Source organism: Anopheles ziemanni, chromosome 3 (assembly GCF_943734765.1).
Source record: "Anopheles ziemanni chromosome 3, idAnoZiCoDA_A2_x.2, whole genome shotgun sequence".
Taxonomy (NCBI): Eukaryota; Metazoa; Arthropoda; class Insecta; order Diptera; family Culicidae; genus Anopheles; species Anopheles ziemanni.
Window position 1 is genome coordinate 40,333,373 of NC_080706.1, and position 18,130 is coordinate 40,351,502.

The 18,130-nt window shown below is 45.4% G+C and overlaps 4 protein-coding genes across 4 annotated transcripts; 2 read left to right on the plus strand and 2 right to left on the minus strand.

Moving 5' to 3' along the window:
• Window positions 1-1,291: 1,291 nt before the first annotated feature.
• On the plus strand, window positions 1,292-3,253 carry LOC131284726 (uncharacterized). Its single transcript, XM_058313587.1, has 2 exons — window positions 1,292-1,638; window positions 1,711-3,253. Exons 1-2 carry the CDS (start codon window positions 1,292-1,294, stop codon window positions 3,251-3,253), a joined length of 1,890 nt encoding a protein of 629 aa, XP_058169570.1.
• Window positions 3,254-10,730: 7,477 nt separating this feature from the next.
• LOC131287766 (protein BUD31 homolog) lies at window positions 10,731-11,444 on the minus strand. The gene is made up of 2 exons (XM_058316849.1): window positions 11,249-11,444; window positions 10,731-11,161 (listed from the first exon to the last, which is right to left on the minus strand). The coding sequence occupies exons 1-2, from the start codon at window positions 11,340-11,342 to the stop codon at window positions 10,821-10,823; spliced, it is 435 nt and encodes a 144-aa protein (XP_058172832.1). The 5' UTR covers window positions 11,343-11,444; the 3' UTR covers window positions 10,731-10,820.
• A 357-nt stretch (window positions 11,445-11,801) lies between these two features.
• LOC131289992 (exosome component 10) lies at window positions 11,802-15,160 on the plus strand. The gene is made up of 5 exons (XM_058319368.1): window positions 11,802-11,986; window positions 12,117-12,298; window positions 12,373-13,993; window positions 14,074-14,169; window positions 14,244-15,160. The coding sequence occupies exons 1-5, from the start codon at window positions 11,855-11,857 to the stop codon at window positions 15,138-15,140; spliced, it is 2,928 nt and encodes a 975-aa protein (XP_058175351.1). The 5' UTR covers window positions 11,802-11,854; the 3' UTR covers window positions 15,141-15,160.
• Window positions 15,161-15,250: 90 nt separating this feature from the next.
• On the minus strand, window positions 15,251-16,202 carry LOC131287873 (crossover junction endonuclease EME1). The gene has a single exon (XM_058316962.1). It carries the CDS (start codon window positions 16,187-16,189, stop codon window positions 15,251-15,253), a length of 939 nt encoding a protein of 312 aa, XP_058172945.1. The 5' UTR covers window positions 16,190-16,202.
• Between the last annotated feature and the right edge of the window lie 1,928 nt (window positions 16,203-18,130).

Below are 18,130 nucleotides of genomic sequence, written 5' to 3' on the forward strand. Positions count from 1 at the left end.
CAACATTTACATAGTGATGCTTTTAAATTACGCGATGCTGTTGTTAAAGGCGTGATGATAAAAGCATGCAGATAACATTATTGTTATGTGTAATACTTGAAGCTTCCAGTGCCCTTAATACGTGACTAACTGAAATAGATATTTTAAGGCTAACGGGTATTTCACAATACGCTCGTATGATATTTGTTTCAATTGAATTCATTTTTTTAAATCTACCTGCTAATATCTACAACTTCTTATGTTCTCATCCGCACAGTTTTTATGTGAATCATATAGCAAAATGTATACAAAATTTCGAATAATATTAAGTAACTAATTTTTAAATCATTTGTTAAACATACAGAATTGTGTTTCATTCGAATCACTTAATCCCATAAAAAAACATCCCCCTACTCAACACATGCCATTGATTGGGATGATAAAATAAAAATATTTATTGCACCGTAAATTACATTCTCAAGATCAAACGACGTGAATGTTATTCGACCCGGGACCCTTCGTGCCAGAAATTATTGGCTTGTTCCAAGCAAAAAAAAAGACAAACCCCAGCCAAGCGAAGGTCCACAATTTATTACATCTTTTCTATTGCAGCGAACGCGCTATTACTTAGCAAAATGCCGCGACATCGATGGCCCGAGAGAAGATGGTTGTTTTATTGATTTCATTTATTTCGCGTCCTCAACCGGAATACATTCCCTAGTCTCTGGTCACGGCGCGATAAGTGTGTAATGATAAATGGATTTTTTCTGTATTTTTCCCGGCGCTCATGTCGATGTGCAATCGACCGGTGCAGTGTTCTTTGCGGTGGTAACATTTAGCACGAGAAGTCGCACATAAAACACGTTAAACGTATTGCAACAATCTTCTCGCAATGAATGTTTGTTGGTCGGTAACGTTAGCCTCGCACCATGTTGCTTTTTTAGCGAAGCTCTCGTTTTCTTCACCACACTATTCGACCCGCGGAACGGTAAAATCGCATCGTGCCCAACGCTATCGCGTCCCATGCCGACTATCTGAACCAAAACACCGTAACAAGGTGACGCACCTGTGCCGGTCCCTCGGTGTTGGTCTTATCATATCGCGTAAAGCACGCCCGGCACAACAACGATTGAGTCAACGCAAACTCGTTGCTTTTTGCGATAACGATACACAGCGCGTTGCGAAAGGCGTACAGGTTCTGTGAGAAACCGAGGCGAGATTGCCAGTGTGGTCGTCCGAGTGCTGCTGTCAGGGCACGGTACAAACGGTGCAGAACGGCTAGTGTACGCACAATTGACCGACGCTGGACAACATGGACGTTCTTGACGGCGTGCCGTGCTCGGTACTGGGGTACCCGGTGAAGACGCGTACCCAAGTGGTGATGACCTTTCTGGTGCCGGTGATCTTCGAGATGATGGTTTATATCGTGCTCACCACGGCGGACGTTCTTGTGACCGTGGAACACTTCCGCAATGGAAACGCGTCGTGGGGCTGGTTTACGCTGTCGCTTATCTGGTTGCCTTCGGTCGTCTGCTTCTGCTCCATCGTGTCTACGCCAGAGCGCTGGCCCGAGCAGATCGGCTGCGACAAACGGACCGGTCAGTTTCTGTTCAAAAACATTGCCATCCTTCTGCTTTTTCCCCTGGCGGCACTGTACAGGTAACGGCTGTAATCTTAAGCAGAGTGTCGCATGACTCATTCTAAATCAAACCCTTCTCTCCGACGACGTAGATTCAATCGACGAATTTTTTGGAGTATTGAAGCACTGTTTCACGAAAAGGGCTCATACGGGCGCGTGCAGTCTATCGCGAAAATACTGGAAACATCACCCTGTGAGTTGTACCACTTTCTTCAGGCCTTCCTACAGGCCGCCCCGCAGATGATGCTCCAGCTGTACATACTGCTGCGGGACGGTACCTTCCGCAACTACGACACGGTGACGGTGCAAGTGATCAGTGTCGTCTTCTCCTTCCTAACGATGGCCACCATTATCACCACGTACCAGCGCTTCGAGAGTCAAAAGATCGTGGGCCGCTGCTATCCGTGGAGTACACCCGAGCAGACAGTCTGCCGGCGGAAGGAACTACTCCGCACCACAAGCACGGCGGAGAGTGCCCTCGCCCAAACACCATCGATCGCACCGGAAATAGATCCGGTCGTGCCGAACATTATGCGTAACTTCTACTCACGCTATGGTAGCGAGTTCGAGTCGCAATCCGGCGCTCCATCGGGTCACGATGGATCGATTGGTCCGCGAAAGACACTGAATGTTGACGCGATCAACTTTAACCGACAGCAATCGAAGGGCTACCGGGATCCGTACGCCAACTTTACCGACGATGCCAAGCTGGAGATCACGGACACAGTGGATGGTGAGGAGCGTTTCAAACCGAGAACGACGGGGCGCAGCGTTAGCTTCAAGGTGCAGGACACGGTGCAGGAGTTAAACGAAATGGACCACTACCTGCGTAGCACGGAAGATATACGCAACTACACCGACGACAGCGACGACGAGTACCTCAAGCCGGATGAGTTCGATGCGGTCCCGAAGCGGCCGGCACCTCCAACACCGGATGCCGGCGTCTTCCAGCGAGTGTCCGTCTTCCGCCACATGCTACTGTACAACGCGGAAGCATTCATCAAGGAGAACGTTCCACGATTGCCTCAAGGAATGTTTGAACACCACCAGGAAGTATCAAAAAAGACCGCGCGTAAGAATCAGACCGAAGCGGATCAGACCGATGGAGATGCGATATCGTTGCCCTGTCGCCGGCAGACCATAGTGGGACTGGAGCAGGACGACATTGCTGGCAAGTCGGTGCTGTTCGTCGGCTGGGTCATGTTCTTGCTAATGCGCATGCTAAGCTTATCCACGTTTTACGTGTTCTTTCCGCTCTACTTTTGGATGCTGTGCGTCAACCACTACCTGCTCATGATCGCTTGCATAGTGTACGAGGTTCGGTTGCATGAAAAGCTTGAGCGCTACTTCTTTTACCTCTTCCTGGCCTACATGTACGTTTTCTCACTGCTAGAGTTCAAAATACGATTCATTCACGTGCGCTGGTGGTACATCGGCTACATCGGTATCGTGCTGCTGGAAAACGTGGCCATGCTGGTGGTGTGGTTCAATTTGGGCGTGTTTGAGTCGTGGTGGTTCTACTTTCTACACCATACGATCATTGCCAGCGGTGTGCTGAGCTTGATGTGTTTCCTGTTTTACTACGTCTTCCTTCGGGCGAAAGATAAAGTGTTGTTCGTAAACGAAACCGCTTAACCTCTCGGGCCAATCAAAGGTTGATCTCTGCATGTCCTTACTTGACGAAACTGCAAAGCGATGTCCTATCGTGACGGAACTGCATAGCGATATCGAGTTGGAGCAATATTTTAGTTTCGATTAATTGCTTTCGGTAGCATTTAAAAGAAAAGTCAACCTTCACCATTACAAGTCATTTTCCACGACAGTATACCTTTAAAAACCCATCGTTCAGTGATAATTATTCAACGCAAATATACCCCTTTATTTATAATGTTAGATAATGTTTAGGTTAAGAGCATATATAAAAAATGTTAACAATTACTTAACGTTACAAAGCCATAAGAATTCAATTATGTCAGGAGAAATTCTAATGGTTTCGAATAAAAATTTACAGTATTGTTCAAAAACATTTTTTCTTTAATTTTTAGTACATTTAATTTCTTTAATTTCTACATACTATCAATTTACCCGGAGGTACATTGATTTGTATGGTAAATTCAAACTTTTTTTAACAATATTGTAACTTCATCTATGGCTTTTTTATATAAGCTATATAATATAAGTATACAATGAACGAGTTTTATGAATTTGAATTGTTAACATAAATCGTTGGTTTGCAACTATTGTGCCTATTTAGAACCACATGGCACTCGTCATCAATTGATTCCCTTAGATCGAAACCACTGCAAAACTAAGACATTAGCAAGGTTTCGATGAAAGACAGTCTAATCCTTTTCAAACAAGCAAAATTGAAAACCTCCGGATTAATCCATGTCCAAACGTCTCAGCTATCTTCCTTAATGTTGGACATAATCTCAATACCATAATCTATGCCGGCGTGACTGGAATTTCAGGCATTTTGTTTCCGCTTCCGCCAGCACAGTATCGCAATACCCTAAAAATTAACAACTTGCAAGATAACGCGAAAGGCGGGAAAGGTTTGGAGGTTTTCCACTGCATCCGCTATCCCGTCTTCGGCGTGCTCGGAATGACATTCCCCAAAAACGATTGACGAAAAAACGGTAGACTGTTAAAATGATTTACTGTTACTGCGGATCGTGCGCTACCGCTACTCGTTCGTTCGAAGGGGAGCATAATGTTTTAATCTATTAAATTGATTAGAGATAAATATTTTATGAACGCTTGAATCAACTTCACCCATCATCCCCGGATGGATACTACCCGTTCACTCACGAACCAGCTCGTACGGTGCTAATAGGAAAATTCGCACATTCTGTCACTGATTGGAAGCAGTCGTGGAACACGGAAAAGCCACGTCTTCCCGGAAGCGGAACAAGGAAGTGTAAAACGAACCCGATATATGCCAAATGACGCGACGCCCCGCGCACCGTGCGGGATGGATTGGATTATGAATGGATCATTTTATTACGTCTTCCACGCGAACAACGGTGAAGACATCCTAGTATCCGGACTTTGGTATATAAGAAAAGTGCTCGGTGAAGACAAATCTCCAGATGACATGCACCGAAACTTGTTCGATTTGTCAAATACGGAAATGAATACCATTATGATCCACAAAGTACAACGAATCCTTCCGTCTGTGTCGGTGAAATGGTGCGAAGCATTCAAATGATACGCGTCCATCTACGGTTAACATTGAATTAAATCGAAACCCATCAGGAAACGGAAGTTGTTCCATGAACACCCGCTAAAGAAATTATTTAATTGTCGAAGAAACAATTTGTGAAAACGAATGCTACTTTTTCTACCCTTTTTATCGCTTGCTATGCACATTCCCTGTGATTTTACTGGTTGCAGTTTTCCTGCCGGTTCCTTGAACTCCCACAAACTGAAGCTGAATGTGCAATATGATTATTAACTTCGTTCCATTCTAACGACATTTTTTGAATTTTTACAATATAGAATGTAAGTAATCTTCTGTGAAACTATTAATTCCTTTAATTAATAAACCTGAATTAAATGACAATGTGTTCTCAATTTTAAAAGATCAATATATAAGATATTACAGATTTCAAATGTGAATTATTTATAATGGAACAGAGGAATGATGATTGATGTAGACCAGGGATCGGCAAAGTCTGGACCGCCAATTGATTTTATCCGGCCTGTATGAACATTTTAGTGCTTCATACAAAAAACCCATCTAAATTTTTGCCGGATTTGTTCACGTTGGCAGGTTTGTTTTTTTTTCAATATGAATATCAAAATTATTGTATGAGGTGTTGCTGTTATTTGTTCAAAAAACTCTAAAAAGATGTGGACTATACATTTTCAGTCTATTTTCATTTATAAGTTATAAGACTTTTCCACAGACAGTCACTGCAGTGATATTTACCGGTCGAAGGACTAACTAATGTAATAGCGAAGAAAAAGGCTATAATTTTCACCTTTTTCCGCACGAAGACGTAAAGATAGGCGTGTGTTGAAAAGGATTTACTATATTTCATATGTTACATCGAACTGACAGAGAATTATGTTTCTCAGAATTCGATACAAAACATAGTATTCCACATTGACGAAGTTGTTTACCAAAGATAAGCATTATTGATACAATGCCGGAAACATCAACACATCAACCATATTTTATTCACGGAAAGATGCACTAAGATTGCCGATCACACATGCGAAATAAATAACCGTTAATGTATTTTTATTGAATCAATAAGAATTCCAAATAAAATAATCAAAGCCATAATCATACACCAAAGCCGCAGCCAGGATGCTGCCTCCCGAGAAAATGTCAGCATTGCTTCCGCAATAGTTCCATCACCGACTATCAATGTTTGCTCTACGCCTTTCGAGGTGGGTTTGAGGAACTGTTCCGTCGTTTCCATTCTCGTCCACTTCCACAATAACGTGGGCCCCGGCTCGGACGGCCCAGTAAAGCAAACTGCTAAACGAAGGAAGGAAAAACATTCCAGTTAAACATTCGATAATCCTTTCTCCCATTGACAATAGCTAATATCATTGCTGCGGAGACATTGGCCGTGTCTGCGAAGGCTGTGCTTTGGCGTGTAGCGTGCCCACCCCGATTCCCCTTTAGCTCATTGCCGAAGGGCCCATGCTTGGAACCCACGCATTATCGTCAGACGGTGATGTCCCAGCACCCTCGAAACGGTCCTGCCGGACCACCGTCAACCCACCGAATGCCAATAAGTAATCCCACGGAAACAGTGCAAAGGAAACCGATCCTCATGGATGGTCAACTTCTTCTCCCCACCCCCTTTCCAGAAGGTGCTCCAATCAATGGGGCCACCAATCCATACCCAGCCCGGTGTCTCCCCGAAGAAGATAAGAACGAACGAACGAACGAGCTCAAATCTGTCCTCTGCTTCTTAGGATCCGGTTGGAGGAAAAAAAAAGTAAGCTGAAACTAAAAGTAGAGCAACCTCGATACCATCCGGCGCAAATGTGACGTTCGAATGTGGCTGAAATCATAACTGCAATTGGGCAACGAGGAACGAGGTGAAAAGCGCCCACGAAGGATTTGGCGAATGGTAAATGGTAAGAAAAGGGTGAGAAAAGCGAACAAAAAACACACACACGCACTCTCACACATTGATCCAACTTTTTCAATAACTAATGGATTATGGCTATTTTTTGTCCGACCGAACCTACCCAGCGATAGCGTCACTTTGGAAAATCACACCAAGAAAAAGGATGGTCAGACCCCAGACAGGCGGGCTTATAATTCCTTGGATGGCCCCCGGATGAGACGGAAGTGTGTACACGAAAAGTGTGGCGGAGCTTACGCTTGGATCCCGTAAGAAGGACGTATGTGGCCGTGTATGAATGTGGGTCTTTGGCACTGTAGTTTTTTTTTTGCGTCTTGAAAACCGGCTCAACTGCACGCTCTGTCCTTTCACAGCAGCCGAGTCGCCCCAAGAAGGCATCGGATGATGACATTCGTGGATTTCTTTACACTTGATATAACCGCCGGGGGGTTCGGGGGACCGTAAGTTGAAGGCACGGATAGGAGGCACTACCCAAGCGCCATTCTCATCGTGGGCTCATAAGAGACTCACCGTCAAAGAAAAATCGCATATAAACATCGTCAAAATCGTAGACGGAAATGACTTCAATTGGCGTTCAGCGCTCGACCATGCTCGACGTATTGGACGATACATTCTACCGGAAGAGGGACAGTCTTCGTGAGGAGTAAAATGTGGTTTAGGTTCGTTCGAAGCCACCGGTACACAACACAAACAAGTAGCGGAGCCTAGATTGTTGGATCTATAAAGGGAGAAAATAAAACCGGATTCAACAACAGACTAACTTATATGTTGTGACAAAGCTTTTCAAATTTCTAAAAAATCTTTTTATTTGCTTCGTGGATCCCAGGTTAAATTAAATTATCATTCAAATAGGACAAAGTATTAAGCAAACTAAATTATTTTTCAAATGTTTTTGATCACAATAACCTACCAAGGTACTCATGAACCTTCCATTGCACGTGGTAAAAAACACTACATTCCATTTTGTGATCTCGATCGATTCCTCCAATCCATCCACCGTCTACGCTTCGGAGCGGGCCAAAGAAAATCGTCCACCCACCCAGTGCACCCTCCCGGAAGACCAGCATTCGAGAACGCAGCCCAATCGAGAACGAGCAGCGAAACGATAAAAAAGTTAATATTACCATAACCGGCAGCAGAAACGAGAATGTAACAAAATGCGAACCGGACGCCTGTAAACGGAGCAGCCCGGGACTGGACTGCATCCGCCGGCACGTCGGACGAAGCCGGAGAAAATGTTTCGTAAAAATCGACCAACGACGATCAACGACCGATAGGGAAGCGAGCTGTTGGAGAGGGCCGGCGAAAGGGACCTTCCGGTTTCACGCGACGGGAGCCTGATACAGAATGCACACAGATGGGCGGGGGAAGAAATTTGAACGCTCAGTACCCCGTCCCCCCGCCCGGGGCCACCCGCTTGTATCGTCATCGGCGCACGATACGGCGAATAGTAGTGAGCGGCAACGTGGTTCGTAACACATTGTATGTGATATGACCTAAATTTTACTGCTGTTTCATATTGTTTGAGGAACTAGTTAGCTTTATGGATCATGATAAAATGTTTGGATTCGGTCACACTCCCTCCATCCCGTACGTCCCGTTGAGCACTCTATCCGGAGCGTCGTCGGCTAGAAGGCAGAAGCATCGAATGAGCGAACACTGTGGAGGATGACGGCATGTCCACCGTACCGTAATCGGTAACCATTATCGGACGTTGTAGTCCTTTTTTGTGTTTCGTTGGAACCTTCCCGATACACGCTTCCGTTATGGGTACATTTTTTGGGTGCATTTTACCATTGCATAGTTTTTTTAGAGTTTCACGGTATATAAACGGCCATATGAAATCTTCCTTCAAAAAAGATCAACGCAGTTTTTCAAAAAAACATCGCTCGGTTAAAGATAACTTAAGTCCCATTCCAATTTTTTAGTTCGACAAATATACGTCGGCGCACACACATTTTATCTCAGTGTTGTCACACATTTTTCTTCTTGTTTGTTCTACATCAGCCCCCGCACCGATGGCAAATGCAATGCAAGCTGGGAAAAGCTTGCGGTAATGGGAAGGATTTCCACTAATACCGATCGCCCTGCCGAGAGCAAGCTTAGTACGGGGGAGCTACGTGGGGGCACATGCGCCATAATGAAGTTTGTCCAAATATTGACCATCATCTCCGGTCCTGAAGCCTCACGTTACTAATACCTCCTCCCTCTTCCCGCGGCAAACACACCATTGTCCACATTCTCTCGTTCTCGGCAGCCAAGATTGGCCAATGCTCCCGCCAAAATCCAAAGACACCGAGGAGGGGCGAACGATAAGAAACACTCACATCATGCGGAAATAAGTAATGACCCGCAGGGCCCGGTGCTGGTGGGTTGTCGATGTTGATCCGGCGGGGATTGGGCGGTAAGTCGTTAAATTGACCAATCGAGTGACAATGATGAAACCATCGTTTTACCGGCGTTCAGCGGAAACAAAACGTCACAATTTCATCACCCTCCCCATACGCTGCTTGCGACAATCTTGGCGCTGTCGTATCGTAGCTTCCTGTTTGCGATGGGAAGCCGGACCGGAGGAAATGGATGGGCAATGAAACAATGTGCTTTGCTATCTTAGGCTGAGTCCTAGATACCACCGGAATTGTGTTGACGCTTACGTAACGCTTTACGGGTGTTTCAACCGTTGGAGAAAATGCTTCCATGGAGGGTCCCTAAACAATTGTTGATATGCATGGTAGGACATAAAACACTGATGTGAACGGTGTCCGGAACAACCGTGTATCAACCGATTTTATGCGCGTTCGAGAATCTACGCTCATATGTCATTAAATAGTTTCCCAGGTTATTTAATTTGTTTCTCGGTTTTGTTTCACGAAAGAATCCTATTTCTATTAATCTAAATCCGATCGTAATTTACTTCTTCCTAGTTTGAGTTGGTGCTTTATGTTAACTTTTCATATTTTCCCACTCTTCTTGGGAGAGATAGAAATTCAAATTTCATGATTTAAATTAATCAATGCTTTCAAAAATACCCAAATTATGTTACATTCCTGTGTACAGCATAGCATAATTTTGAAATAAACATTTTCTTGCTCCTTAGGGTAATTTGTGGAGTCCGTTTATGCAAATTTAGTCCAAAGGCCAAGGTGCAGGCATGATTTGTTAGAAAGTTATCGGTTGCAGATCCCTCTCATGGATAACTATCACTTTCGATGCCACAAAAAAGCCTCAGATTTTCCCTTTTGCTAAAGAGTATTAAGCGGAGTTATCGGTCTTAAAATCGGTCAGCCTGAAATCAAGTCACACGTTATCCAGAAATGTGTCCTATCGTTTGATGATGAAAATAGAAAATGTGTACGGATACGGCCATCCCAACTTTGGCCAACTTCCATTTAAAATCAACAAGTTGCACAAAAAAATTTAAATTATGGAAATAATTCTTTAGTACCACAGCTTTCCAAGGATTCCATGTTTTAAAAATAACAATTTCCTACTGGTACTGGATATATTTCTTAACTAGGTGGGAGAAAAACAAGTTAATTTTTTTAAATTCAGTGTACCAACAAGAAGGAGAGAAGTGTTAGTTAAAACCGATTGATTACGATGAGATATTAGATTTCGATATTGAAGAATAAAAAACAGCTGTTTATAGAGACATACCAACTGAATTTAACATGTTAACAGTGAAGTTAATTACACAATTACACAAAACAGGAAATTTTGTTTGTTCACGCTATGGCATACAAAAAAGACGATGTTTGCAAGGGGTCGACTTAGCAGTTTCAAGAGAGAAAAATGTAATACAGTTTCGTTCGGATCATATTTCTTTTTCAAAGTACCGGAAAAACTTACCTGGATGACGACAATCTTCTCCGATTGCCAGCTATGCCAATGAACTGGATCTGTTCACCACTCATTGCCATATCACAGACGAATCTACCATTCATCTGACAAAGAATCCAACGAAAAAAATGACAAAATATCATCTAAACTGGAGAGCATTTTCAGTCAAATCACTTTTTATCCAAACATGATTCAAAACGTCGTTAGTTACATATGGTGAATGTTACTGTAATTACATATCGTCTTCTTCATCCAGAACATCCGCGACAACCGCAATGCACACATTCCACAACACGCCCCTCTTCTAATTTGGACTTTGGCACGCGGCAAATACAGTTTGTACCGAAGTTGGTGTCTCTGGTTTGTATGCAACGCAGGCAACACAGGTTCTCATAACCGGACTTTTTCCACTTTGCTATCAAGTTGGAATCCGCGATTTTTTCCTTCAGGCAGTAGTCGTACAGCTCGCGGCTTATAGCTTTTCGCCGGTAGAACAGGTCGTAGATGTAGCGGGACTTTTGGTGATGAATTTTGAAGATGGGCCATAATGATTCCGTAATACGCTTGCCTTCGTGGGGTTCCGTTTCGGCTACAAAAAAGCAAATGGGATCAATTTAAAATCTTAACCAAGCCTGCCTTAGGAGACGCACGACGCGATGAAGCAACGTTTGTTTACCTTCTCGCATCTTCTGCTCAAGCTCTTCGAGAGTCGGTTCAATAAGTTCCCATCCTTCTGGCGGTTGCTTTCTACTGCGGCGAACTTTCGGCATTATAGGTCACAAATATAAGCACTATTTTGTAGAATTCTATACGACTTTGACCACGAAACGCTTGTTTGTACCTCCAGAAAACATTCAACCCAAACAAATCAAATTTACCGTGCTCGATGACAGGTAGGAAACGCAACCGACAGTTGACAAAAGGAGACTAGATTCATGCTGGTTCACACTTGTGCGATTAATATTCGGACAAATTCTATTTCTATGCAGGTTTTTTCAAAACCCCTTTCAAAAGATGTATTTTTAAGGCAATAAAATTGATTCAATTTGTTTTAAAAGCTAAAGCCATCCAATAAGCAATAATAGCAGATGTTCGAATCCCATGTTGGAATAAAAATGGCCCATTCGGGTGTAACGTCAAAGATGATTGTCAATCAAGCATGCTATGGTCCAACCTACCAAAGCAAGCATTGTTCCTGTCAAGCGACCGTGTCAAGCTCCGCAAAACAACGTGTGGTTTCCTTTTCTTGTGCCGTAGATAAATTCAATGTCATTTCGCAAAAATGACCGATAAAACACAAAAGAAACGTAAAACGCAATGCATCGACCTCACGGCCGATGAAGGTAACACTTCCGAAATGGGGTCACCAACGCCGAGCAGCAGCAGCAGCAGTAATATTGAACAACTTTGCGAGGTACGTTTCCGACGTTCGTTTACCCTTCAACACACATGTTGCAAAGTGCCCCGTGAGACATAGGTTGTGGTGACCGATTAAAACGTTGCCTTTTGTTGACTGTTTTCGCTTGGCTCACTCATGTTTGCAGGAGGGACAAAGGGTGATCTTGGAAGGGATGAAGGCGGTCAACGCAATGCCGTCTGGGAAGTCGCGCGACCTATATGCAACTCATCCCACGTTTATCAAAATCATGGACTCGCAGGCGAATAAGATGTTGAATATAATATCGAACGTTTTGAAGATGCAGGGAGTCAAAGGCAACATTCAGCAGTGAGTAGAGCTCTGTTGCGAGCGACAACGGCATGACTTGTGAAAAATTAACACAAATTTCTTTCCCCCCCTAGGCGCGATTCAGAAGAAAAGATAGAGATGATACAGGAATTCAACGACAATATCCTAGAGCGTATACACTCCAGTCTGGATGAGATGGCTGGCATCAAGAAGAAAGCACCGACCGTGCTGGTTCAAGCGGAGGTACAGGTGGCACCGGTTCCTCGGTACCGTTTGAGTGGGGCATGGAACGAGCAACAGCAACAGCAGCAACAAAATGCCAATCCCATCAAAGCCACTCTGATCACGGGCACAAACATTGCTCGTCCGCAGGCGAACTTTAAGGTACCGGTAGATAACTCCCCATTGAACTGCTTCGTGCCGAAGATTCGTGAAAAGCCCAATTCCCTCAAGCCCCTGGCCGTACTGCCCGAGTACGATGAAGCCGGCAATATCGTTAGTTATCTGCATCCGTATGAGCTTGAGCTGGATAGATTCTGTCCCACGAAGGAAGCTTACCAAAAGGTGACGCCCCAAGAACCACTTGTGCTCGAGGAAACGGAACTGGTGTTCATCGACCAGGAGTCCCAGCTGGCGGAATTACTGAGCGACCTCAGGCAGGCGAAGGAAATTGCGATCGATTTAGAGCATCACTCTTATCGCAGCTTCCAGGGTTTTACCTGTCTCATGCAACTCTCTACGCGAACGAAGGATTACATCGTCGATACGCTGAAGCTGCGCGATGAACTGCACGTGCTGAACGAGGTCTTTACCGACCGGAAGAAGCTCAAGGTGTTACACGGTGCGTTCAGTGACGTCGATTGGCTGCAGCGTGATCTGGGCCTTTACCTGGTCAACATGTTCGACACGGCCGAGGCGGCCCGTGTGCTACAATTTTCCCGCATTGGGCTCCAGTTTCTGCTGAAACATTACTGCAAAATTGACACTGATAAGGCGCTGCAGCTGGCCGACTGGCGTATCCGTCCGCTGCCGGAAACGTTCATCGAGTACGCTCGGAAGGATACGCACTATCTGCTGTACATTTGTGATCGGTTGCGGAACGAGCTGCTCGAGAAGGACAAAAATCTGCTCGCGACGGTTTACGAAAAGTCAACGCTCCTATGCAAGCAACGGTACGCGAAACCGATCGTTAACGAGGACACAATCATGAACATCTACCGTCGTTCGAGGTACGTGTTTGATCATCGGCAGATGTACGCCTTGCGGGAGATTCTCTACTGGCGCGACAAGATTGCACGCGAGGAAGACGAATCGACGGGGTACGTGCTGCCGCAGCATATGGCCCTGGACATTGCCTCCAAGCTGCCGCGGGAAATGCAAGGAATTTTGGCCTGCTGTACGCCTGTGCCGTCGCTCGTCCGTCAGAATCTGCACCAGTTGCATCAGATCGTACTGAAGGCGCGTGATTTGGCCCCGGTAGCGAAGATTCAGCCGAATGTTGAACAGCAGGCGGACACACGCCACAAAATACAAACGATGTACGATTTCAACAATCCGCTCGTGTGTCCGCACGATGATAACCGCCAAGCGGGGATCACCGGGGAGGGCGCAAATATGCCAACGTTGCTGGGTGATTTGACCAACGTTTTCCATGGTTTCGCATGGGTCCCACAAATCAATATGGCATTGCTGAAGCGTGCACCTAACATGGGTGTAATTGCTGGTAATGTAATTGTAAGTTTTTATTTTCGCGACACAATTCTTGCCGAAATATGTTGCATTGTAGCTTAATATATGTTTTTTTTTTTGCATAGACACCGATCAACTCTCGCGGCCAAATCGGGTTGAATGAAAACGACATCGGGAGTGAAAGGTTTGCAAAACTGGCCGCCCTGCACTACAATGAAGAGGTAAGGGTAAAAATAAACACGCAATAAATGTATGGTATTTATCAGTTCCTTTTCCTTGTTTTTTCGCACCATAGAAAACATCCGTAGAAGAGGGTGAAAAAACCAATCGCCCCTACGAGCGAAATAAATTCAACACACCGTTCGAGCGGTACCAAGAAACGTGCCGTTTACGCATCCTTAAGGAACAGAAAGCGGAGAAGGATTTGGAGATGCAACAGATCCCTGCTGTTAGACAGGATGTTGGTCAAGATGAGGACGTCAAAGTTATCGAATCGCAACCAGCTCCGGCCACGATCATTGTCGTGCCGGATGGTAGTCCGGAAAAGGTGAAACCCGCCAACAACCGGTTGCTCACTCAAAAGCAATTGAAACGGCTCGAGGACGCGAAACTGCGGAAAGATATAGCAAGCGGAGAAAAACTGTGCTTCAGTGGAACTGCTGCGAACCAAAAGCAGCCAGCGGACGGGCCAAAACGCAAATCGTTTCCGTTCGAAATTAATGTCTCGACTAGCTCGGTGGAAGGAGCGAACGACGAGCGCAAGGAGAAATCGTTCAACGGTAAGCCACACATGGAACCGTTCGTGGATCCAGCGAAGTCCACGGCGAACGACCATTCAATGGACGAAGCGGACTGGCGTGGGAAGGCAGGCAAGCGCTGGCGGGAGAAACAGCGCACTCGCAACCGGCAAAAGGCGGCCATTAATCAACAAGGGGCAAAGCAGAGCTCGAACAAACCGGTCACGCCGTTCGATTACAGTCAGGTCGATTTCGGCAGGTTTCAGGGTGGCTCAAAGCCGCTACCGGTTCACCGCAAAGGTAAACGCCCTGCTCCTGGTGCGGGACTGATGCACGACGGTGCCGGAGGGGGTCAATCATCGAAGCAGCTTCACCCGAACAGTCGCTTAGCTAAAGGAATTAAGAAAACGCAGAAACTTTTCAATTTGAGTAGTAGTAATTTGAAGCGAAAATAAGATGGTATACATCTTGCTGATAAATTAAATATAATATTGCTGATAAATTAAAAAGATTTAATTCTTTTGAGAAATATATTATTCGTCCTTAAAGAAAAACAAATAGTCTCTCAAAGCTCCTGTTTACCATTCGTTGAGTTATACAACAAATAAATCTTTTTGCTCAACTCTGGCCCTATTTTCCTATTGCTCGTTGTGACAGGCCCACCGGCCCTGCGGATGGAAATATTCGCCAGCAAGTTTGGCGCGTCCTGGTCAGCGTTCCGGTACGCTTGAAGCAGATCGTACAACGTTGGATACACACTCATGATCGCTTCCGCTACTTCCAGCGTGACCGACGGTATCTTGATGAGCTGTGCCTGATAAAGCTGCTGCAATCCGGCCGTCCCTTCTACCCGTACGCATCCTTTCTTCTCGTTCCCAAGGTACAGTTGATCGCTGCTGTACTTGTCCATCTGTTGCTGCTTGTAGGGCCGCTCGGCGATGCTTCTTGCTAGCTGGGCGACAAAGTTGGCCACCTGTTCGTCCGTTTCCAGCAGTTGGTGAGACACATCTTCGTACAGTTGAACTTCCGTTAGGGCATGTTCGGTTTCGCGACGTCCCACGCATCCCCGGTGGACGCGACAATAGCTCACCAAACCGAACACTAGCAAACTTAGTCGCCGGCCCGGAAACAGTTCCTTTAGAGAGCGTACTACTGCGAGCAGTTGATGATTCCGCACGTACGCCACAAACGAACCACCATCGAGCAAATGTACCACGAAAGGTTCGTTAGCTGTTTTCTCCGTCATCGCTCCATCGCCGATCAGCTTGGTGGGTATTGTCCGGTAGAATGTAACGGTGGATGCGCAGGGTTGCGGTTTTATTTCGTACTTGCATCCCAGCTCGGTTAGCTTGGGTAAAACTTGGGCACCGTATGATTCCTTCAGGAACTCTGGATCGATCGTAACATGCAGGAACTTGTTACAATTTCCTGGCTTAATGTTTCGTTGCTCCTCGTTGATAGCGAGTCTTTTGAGACGATCTGGATTCGATTGAGTGGTCAACATATGGTCGGTTTTCTTTCTACGGCGAGTTCAAAAAGCGCGCCTCGCATTAACTTCCGTTTGCAATATTTACAAACAAAAACAGCCGGTAGGCGGTACACTGGGGGTCATAGTTATGATACAACCTTAGGTGGGCATCGCAGTTTGGCCTACCCGATGTTCGTCGAATTACAAATTGTTCAACCGCTTGAAGGAAAATCGGATAACGATTGAACTGTATCCGTTTAAAGAAGAAATCAACGGGGAATTGCGATCGCAGGCGTTTATTTCCTTCTCACCGCATTGTCAAATATATTTCTTACAATTAAGGTACTGAATGCGGAGATGTAAACAGTCGTCATGTCAATTTGTAAGTGCATTCCCGGTTGACAAAAATTCAAATTTTTTGCAGCTGTCATGTAGTACCAGCAAGTTTTTCCATTTTTGTCAACCGGGCGGGTTGTTTAATTTTTTTAAAAGTTTACCTCATAAAAAGTTACATAGAAGAAAAAAATAATAATTACAGCTAAATACTCAGCCTAAAATTTTCCCGCTGTACAATACTTCCTGTCAAACTTCCGTTTTAACAGGTTTAAACATTGTGCATTGTTTCGCCATGTTCGTTTCAGACGGCAATCTCTAAATGCTCTTAGTTATCCCATTTGGATTACCAATCGAAAACTCACCTATCCTCGTTTGTCAGATTAATTTCTGTACGTAAATTATGACTTTATGCATCATATTTTATGTTTTCCAACATACAGCAACGGAATTGTTTAGCGTGAAATTCTTCTCGTTGACCGCGTGCATAATCAAAACCATATGGATCACTATGCTGCTCCATCACTTGGCGCACCAACACATGCAGCCTCCGACCGACGACGTGAAGAAGGTAATCAAAACAAACCTCCCAATTTTCCACCCGCCCCGTTTCGCTGTGTGTGGAAGAACCGGACCACCTTCTCCGCAAGGCGGAGGGGTTGCGTGGAAAAACAACGACCCCCTTGCCGTGTGGTGTATGTTGGCGAATCTGTTCGAAAAAGAGCCAACGATAAGGGATTAGGTTTCAACCCCTGGCGGCGAGAAAGGGAAAAATCCCCGCGTTGTGTTTTTTTTTCTTTTCCTCTGGCCCTAGTGCTTGCCAATGGCACCCCGTGTTCATCGCGTCGTTCTGTTCGGCTCGAAGCGGCGGCGCGAGTTTTCCCGTTGTTTGCTCGTCGAATCGGACGTCGTAGTCGTCGTCGCAAGAGTCCGTCAGAGTAACGTCGACCATGGTCGTGTGAAGAGGGTCGCTCCGATACGCGCGTAGGAAACCCTCCAGCAGTGGCAGCAAGTGCAAGGGAGTAGCAAGAGGTGCGGCACTAGCGCTGTGAGTAGTAAGTGTTGTGCAATAAATAAAGTCTCTATGGGGAGATGTCGGGGGGTCGAACGTGAAAAACGTCACATGCATACAATGCGCGTAATGTGCATCTTTCATCTCGTGTTGGAGTCATCACTAGAGCTACACTGTCTGGTGATAAGGAACCAGAATCCACTGTTCGGTACGCGTACGTGAAATAGTGTTCACAAGGTGTCAAACATGGGGAAAAATGGATAGATTCATACGACACTCTTCCATCGGAAAAGAAATAATCAATAAGTAGACGACGTCTGGAGATGAGCAGAGTGTTTTCAACCCCCTGCCGTAGGTTAAGTCACCCCCAGGCGACGCAGCGGGAACGTTGTTTTTCTCGCTCGCGGGGTGTTACTGCTCCCAGAATATTGGGGTCGCAAACTTTCGGTGATCGATAAAGTGCCAGGCACAAGACGAAAAGACGAAACCAGGGAGTGACATTTCGTAACCGCAGTGTGTCGTGTCGGATGTGCGCGCTATATAGTAGTGGTCTTGGGCTGAAGATGGCACCCGAGAAGGGGGCGTAGCGCACCCCTAACTTGTGCTGTGTAAAGCGGGTGGTGTAAAGGTTG